This window comes from Notothenia coriiceps, unplaced genomic scaffold (genome assembly GCF_000735185.1).
Source record: "Notothenia coriiceps isolate Sejong01 unplaced genomic scaffold, NC01 NC01_scaffold00023274, whole genome shotgun sequence".
Classification (NCBI taxonomy): Eukaryota; Metazoa; Chordata; class Actinopteri; order Perciformes; family Nototheniidae; genus Notothenia; species Notothenia coriiceps.
The window spans coordinates 190,812-198,268 of NW_011355975.1; the positions used below are offsets into that span (position 1 = coordinate 190,812).

Here is a 7,457-nt window from a genome sequence, read left to right on the forward strand (position 1 = left end):
TTCTGTAATGTTTATTAACACATTCATAAACTCTTTTATTGAAAAACCTTGTGTATTTCATCATTCAAAGGATCCGTGTGAGTTTGAATCAACATTTCTTTAATTAAATGTCCACTTATTTTAACTTTTGTTCCATCAGGAGTGGTATTTAATTGATGACTTAATTCTTGGGAAATACAAATGAAAATGTTCTGTAATTTGTACAGCAGTGAGCTAAAGATGGCTAAAGCTAACAGATATTGGTCATATTTAGAGGTCACCTATTATGCAAAATTCACTTTTTCATGTCTTTTATACATAAACATGTGTCCCCTTTTGTGTAAAGAGATTCTGAAAGTTTCAGGAACAAATATTCGCTCACTTTTTGTTCTGATCCATTTATATAAAAACCTGTCTGAAAATGAGCTGATCAGATTTTGGCCACTTTATGATGTCATAACGTGTTTTTGACACCTTATCACCTGAATCTCCTCCTAGAGCACCATTGTGTTCTTTTTAACCAAATATCTCTCAGAGGGGCGTGGGGAGTGGCTCCTTATTTTCATCTAAAGTAACAGACAGAGAATCATCACTTTTGAAACAGGGCTGAAACAGAGGGGATTATGGGATGCTACAATGATCTGTTTGGTATTTGGAGCCAAACACTTCAGAGACATGTTTTGTATATATCTGAGACCTATAATATATTGATGAAAAACAGTATAATAAGGGACCTTTAATAATTAGAGAAGAAAAGACTGACATCTGGATCATTTAGAAGGTAGAAACAGACTTGCTAGTCGTTCTTTCTCCAGGCATCTGGAAGAAACAGCTGATTTAACTTTAGGTTTTTTGTACTTGGTTGGAGAAAACAAAGATGGAGCAGACGTTGAGGGTCAAGACTTTTTCTCTCTTTCAGCGCCCACGCCCACAGTACAAACATGTTTCACTGCATTGTCAGCTGAAACAAAAATAGATAAGATGATCTCAGGTTGGAGTCGTTCCCATGCTAGAATTTACAGCACCTTGGACTTATCCAAAAATATTTTCATAGCTAATATTTTTGGTAGTATGTAAGTATGCTGATTTAAACCTGGGATAATATTTAACTCCTGTAACTGAAAACTGGCTTGTATGTATTAACTACTAAGTAAACAATTCCTCAGTCACACTGTACTATTCAAGCTAATACCCAGTTATCAGTTTGTGTGCAACTGGAAGTCTTTTATTTTGAATTCGACCCTGGCGTTTCCATGGAGATGGCTCATTTGGTGTATCGGTCCTCAGCGAGTCTTTGTTCTCAGAGATTTGGCATTATAACGTCCCAGCAGAATGCCCTCTAATCTCTGATAGTGTGTGATGGCCTCGCTGTGGCTCCCCTCTATTTTTATATGTAAAGGACAGTTGTTATGACTCTCTGTCTCTGCGGTGGAGAGCTTATGGACCCTGGATATAAAAAAGCACTGCTGTGAGGTTGTGCTATTTCTAATCAGGCCTTTTCATGTGTTGAGTGCATAAGCCTTGTGTGCCTTTTTGTATTACATAAACACAAACATATCCAATTCCAGGGTTATTTACACATTATTTCTGCTTTTGTTGCTCAAAATGATGTACTGTACTCTGGCTGTATTTCTTGTAGGAGCTCGTCAGAAAAACGTTGGATCATTTCCAAAAGGAAAGTGTGACTCATTTCCAGAGTATTGTTAGTCCTTGGCTTAAACCTGAATTACATTTACACTTACAATAACTTTAGGAAGTGATCATCTCAGTACTTAAGATATACAGATAAACTCTACATTTTGTGCTAATGTATAATCAATTTAGGTGCCCATATTGTGGTGTGTAATTGTATTTGGATGTGTTGAATCACTGTGATATTCTATTGTGATTTAATTTGTAGGGGTATTTTACACAAAGGATCCCACTTTTTGTAATTCAATTAGTTTTAGACACAACTTAAATCTTATTTCATGATATGTTTGTTAACGCAGGGAAGGGGGGTTTCCTATCATTTCCATCCCTTGACCCCCCCCCCCCCATCGTGGTACCCAGCACATGGATGATACGTAAAGGAATGGCGCATCTCTGGGATGGGTCTATGAGCAGATGGAGCCTCGTGCTCCTGCTGTGGAGTGTAGGGTTAATACCGACTGGAGGGGGCGTGGTTTAGATCATTGATGACCGCCTGGCTCACTGTAGTCAACTGTAAGAAAAAAAAGACAACAAATATCCCAGTTTTAACATCTCTCTGAGCCAGAGCATTTGCTGCCCACGCTGGACAGCTCCAGCTTCCTGCAGGAAAAAAGACGCTGCCACTTCCACGGGAGGAAATGAGTTGGCGATGTGCGGATCTGAAGGAGGTGCGACCTGAAAGCAGTGTGTGATCGCCCCTCTGCCTGCCTCGCCCCCTACCACTGATTTACTGAACCGATCCCGTGGAACAACCAGTTGAGAGGGTCGATGCATAAAATGTGAGCGGATGGGGAAACACCAGCTGGATTTGTGGGTGAAGTAAAAAAACTCGTGCAGGAGGGGAGCACACAGCCTGGGCTCTTCATCAGGACTGCTTTACGTAACTGGTCTTTGTGTAGGGACTGGCTGCTGGTGTTTGATCACGGCGAGGAATCGCAGGTAGGTCGCGTAACACTTCTGTATTCCTTATTTCTGGATTGTATTGTTGTTTGAATACAACTACACCTACGTTTATATTCCTTCTTGGTTTGACTAAACGAGCTGCTCTCAGCGTTCATCCGACAGTATGGGGGACGCGTTAGAGTTTTGATGTGATTACAAACGCCCTTTTCCAGTCATATTAGAGATTAATTCCTCCATCAGCTCAACACCGTTTGCGCATGCGCTCTAAATGACTCCAGATTACCACAAATAATGAACATACAGAGTGATTATTGCAGTGGGTCAGGCAGTCTGCAAGAAGCTGCATGTTGGGATGGCTTTGGTTTCTTTGTTAAGCTCCAGATTAAAGCAGCTGCAGTTGTGTTGACTCAATTGATGACACATTACTACAGGACGGATTACAGAGCATAGTTGGCAATGGCAGCACTATGTCATTTTTTCCTTTAAATTGAAGGTTTCCATGGTTTTGTTATTAGAGAAAGGGCGCCCCTTAGGGAGTAAATAAGACTCTGCAGCTTTAAGACTCTATTTTCCCCCATCCTTTGTTGCATCTGGTTAAATTCCCTTCTTGTCTCCCCCCCATGTAGGTGAACAGGGAGGAATATAATCACAAGTTTCTACACATCCACAGATCATGATCATCTCCCAGTGAGTACATCAAGATGAACGAGGGTCTCAGGCAGGGAGGAGGGGCTATCACTGTGGAGGCTGATGTCATCCTCCACGCCATGAACTCTGACCTCGTCACACCTCCTGACAAAGTTGGAGATTTATGTCAAAGTTACATCCAAGGATTACCGCAGGATGGCCAGGATTTCAGCCCTTCTCCAGTGTCTGAGAAGGAATACCTGCTGGATGGAAGACTGATGGAGAATAACCTCATCGAAAGGCAGAAAGGCAACGGCTCGTACTTTTCCAGCCATGATCAGTTTCCGAATGAAACGCACAATGGCGCCAGAGCTAAAGTGTTTTACAGTGCAGATTCTGCTATCCAAGCCAAACAGGAAACTGATTGGTCAGACCTTAAATTGAACTTGGAGGTCAGGGACAGCAGTCAGGAATCTGGAAAAACCCACCATCACGAAGAGCCTGATTTAGTCATCGAAGTCGGCGGGCAGAAGATCAACGCTCACAAATCTGTCCTGGCAGAGAAGAGCGACTACTTCAAAGCACGGCTGTCACGAGACATCCTGAAAGTCAAGGGGTTGAGTTACAAGACTTTGTCGACATTAGTAGACTATGTTTATACTTCTCAGATGAATGTCTCCAAGGCCAATATTGTGGATGTCATCACAGGGGCTAAAGTCCTGCAGATGCCCTGTGCCGTACAGGCGGCCATGGACTCCATGACCGAACAAATCACTGCAGAGAACTGCTACGAGATCCTGAACATCGCCAAAAAGCAGAGGCTCAGCGAACTGAAAGAGACTGCCTACGGATTCATGAGCGACAACTTCCTCCCGGTCCTCAAAGACCCTGCTGTGTACGGGCGCCTCAATGGGTCTGAGCGAGATCTGATCCTGAAGAAGAGGATGGAGGGGAGGCAGACTCTGATGGTTGCAGAGATAAATGATGTGTTTGATCGTGTTGGAAGCCGTCCTCCGAGTCGTTGCGGCAGTCGACCGCAGAGCCCGTTGTCCGGTGGGTCTTTGGAAGATAACCATATGATTTACAAATTTAACGAAACAGCAAATGACTGGAGACCTTTAACTTCCATGCCTGAGGACATTAACACTAAAGGGTGCGGGATCTGCACCATGTACAACTACCTGTTTGTGGCCGGGGGGATAAAGGGCTACGGGGAGAAGGGCAAAGTGTCAGACAAGGTCTTCTGTTACAACCCCATAACCAACAACTGGGCCGAGATCAAACCTATGACCCAAGCTCGCTCCCAGCTAAAGCTTGTGTCAATGGACGGCTACTTGTACGCCATTGGAGGGGAATGTTTGTTTACAGTGGAAAAATATGACCCTCGCATGGACCGATGGACCTCCGTGGCCCCCTTACCCAAAGGAGCCTTTGCAGTGGCCCACGAAGCCACGACCTGCGGCGGAGAACTTTACGTTTCAGGAGGCTCGCTCTTCTACCGCCTTCTGAGGTACGACACCAAGAGGGACGAGTGGCAGGAGTGCCCCTACAACAACAGCAGGAAGAAGTCCAGCGACATGGTGGCCTTCAAAAGCTTCATTTACCGATTCGATGTCAACCGCGAGCAGGGCATCACCGTGGTTAAGTACAACAGCATAGTGAAGATGTGGCACGATTGCGCATCACAGAAGCTCGGAAGCCATTTACCCTTCAGGTGTGCCGTGATCGGGAACTGCATCTACTGTGTGAACAAGAGCCAGACTCTTCAGTTTGTAGTGGAGGAAGACAACGCCTTCTTCGTCGAGGAGCTGCTCAGGGCGCCTCTGGAGGCAAAAGGCGTTCTTTTTCCTTTTGTTCTCACTTTGCCAGAAAAGCCTGAAAAAGTTACATAGTGTGTGTGTGTGATCATAGTAATTCAATAAATGTGTCATAGCGAAACTGGAATAAGCAGAAGACCTTATATAAACTCTTCAATGTCAGCTCTCTATCTCGGTGTCTCATTGCCTGCTACCAATGGAATGTGTGTATTTGCATGGCAACTTAACGTGTCTGCAGGCCTTAAAAAGATTTTTAAAGTGAATGAATGCAACGGTATTTGTATCTGACTGTAGATTATGACATGGTGACAGTGACTGTAGGCTCTTTTGTGTATTTCCCGTGTTCAGTGTGGTTTGGTGCACTTTTACAGTTAGAATAGATTTTATTTAGAACATATTAACTAGATGACTGGTGACAAGAAGTTATTGAAAGTTGTATAAACAAAGAATGGAAACAGTTGTAGTGCGCCTTATGAATGATGAAACACAGGTTCTATGCAAATGAGAGAATATACAGCTGTAAGGCTATTTCATAGTTATAGTTGAATGGGAATCTGACTGGGAAGGAACCTTCCTTCAACCAGGGCTGCAACTAATGATTGTTTTCATTATTTTTCATTGATTTATTGTTTGGTCAACATTATGTTAGATAATTTTTAACACCCCAAGAAGATGCTTTTAAGGGTCTTGTTTTGTTCAACCAACACTCCATAGCCCAAAGAAGTTTTGTTGGTTTTATTTAAAACATTTTTAGAATGATGAATGATCAGTATTTTGTGTTAGTAAACCACAAACCTGGTCTTCTCGGGCTTTAAATTATAACATGTGAATCAAAATTAAATGATCGTAAGTAAAAGGGCATCAGAATCATTATTATACCGCACAAATACTCCCTTTGCAAAACTCTCTCTTCTCCAAAAAGGTCAAAGCAATCTTGTCAGAAATATAAAACAAGATGCTTTAGATTCTTTTTTCTAAATTATTCAAAATATAACCAATTAAATGTTATAAATACAGAAATATTGACTTTTAGATTTAGAAAATGCCATTATGTTTGAAGTGCATACTCACGGGTATCACAGGTCCTACATTTAGCACATTTGCCAAAGATAATGATTCTGTAGGGCTAAATCTATCAGAACTGGCTTCTTCTGTGTGGATTAAATTATTTATAAAAATGGTTCCCAGTCGGGTTAAAAACGAAAACAATAGTCAGTTGTGTAAGAGGAGACGTGCTGCTAACAGGCTTTCAGATTACACAAAGACGCATCCCGTATCTTTTATTTTCTTGTATTTGCTTAAGGAAAAAGCAATGGAGCCAAGTTCATGCTCCAGCAGGTTTCTTCCCAGACTAAAGCAGGCCCACCCTTGAGGTCAAAGGTTAAATCAGATACTGTTTCACATTGCTACTACAGTGAACACCTCCATCCACAAACTAGATTTTCTTAACAAACTCTTTTCTGTTGGCATCATTTTGAATTAGTATCAACTAAATGTTCTTTTTTTAAACATTCTAAAAGTTTTTTTCTGCTGCAACAACACGATGGGAGTTTTGTATGGAACCTAATGCTGTTTATTCTTGGAACAAATTGCTTTTGATAACATTTTTAGGAATGTCTCCAGGCAGTCACTGTGAGGAGGACAGAGTGGATGTGGTTTTTGATATTTTGCTGGCTGGCTATTGTGATTTTTTTACATGGATTTGCTGCTGTGATGGACTGTAAAGTGTTGCAGTGCTAGGCTTCCTGTTCAAGGCATACGGAGTGTGCTAAGAAAAGCTGTTGGATAATGTGTATCAGTCAGAACTAAGTGCTTCAAATAAAAGATGTTGTGTCTGAAAATGATCTGGTTTTCTGAATGTGTATTCAGCATGGTGCTGCATTATTTGTGTCACTCTACCTTTCCTGAAACAGAGCTGCCATCTAGTGGATGCTGCCTGTAACAGCAGACAGTGATGCTGTGTGCCAATAAAACATTTAAGAACTCAGATGGCTGTATTTTCCTATCTCATTAATGTATGTAATATTCATAGTGTTACTTCAGGAGAAATTATATCATAGTAAGCTCTTGAGTTTAAGTCAATGTGAACAGAATTATGACAAATCCAGCTTTTGATAATAATGTTATTCCATCCTAGCCAGAGTGAATTAACATGATACAGTTGCTCTTAATAGCATGCCAATCACATGCATCATCAATATATTAAGAGTCAGTTAAAAAAAATGTATATAAATATAGTTCAAAATGGACGCCTAATTCCAACATATTCATTTTGTGTCCATGCCATTATCATTCATTATATTTTCTATCCATTATTAATAAGTATTAGATATTATGAATACTACTGTATCTCATACCCTTAGAAATACAGCAAGCTTTTCACAAAAAACAGCAATATCAATAATAATAATAATAACAATAATAATAATAATTTATATG

General features: G+C 41.1%; 1 protein-coding gene across 2 annotated transcripts; it reads left to right on the forward strand.

The window, feature by feature from the left end:
* The first annotated feature begins 1,970 nt into the window (after positions 1–1,970).
* kbtbd11 (kelch repeat and BTB (POZ) domain containing 11) lies at positions 1,971–6,862 on the forward strand. Of its 2 annotated transcripts, none has more exons than XM_010781461.1 (2): positions 1,971–2,610; positions 3,245–6,862. In XM_010781461.1, exon 2 carries the CDS (start codon positions 3,276–3,278, stop codon positions 5,091–5,093), a length of 1,818 nt encoding a protein of 605 aa, XP_010779763.1. In that variant the 5' UTR covers positions 1,971–2,610; positions 3,245–3,275; the 3' UTR covers positions 5,094–6,862. The 2 variants fall into 2 exon arrangements, with proteins under 2 accessions (XP_010779763.1, XP_010779762.1); XM_010781460.1 differs by having other exon boundaries at positions 1,972–2,610; positions 3,201–6,862.
* Positions 6,863–7,457: the final 595 nt, after the last annotated feature.

Excerpts from the sequence above, each read along its gene's own strand:
- kbtbd11 (XM_010781461.1), top strand. The coding sequence starts at position 3,276 with ATGAACGAGGGTCTCAGGCAGGGAGGAGGGGCTATCACTGTGGAGGCT.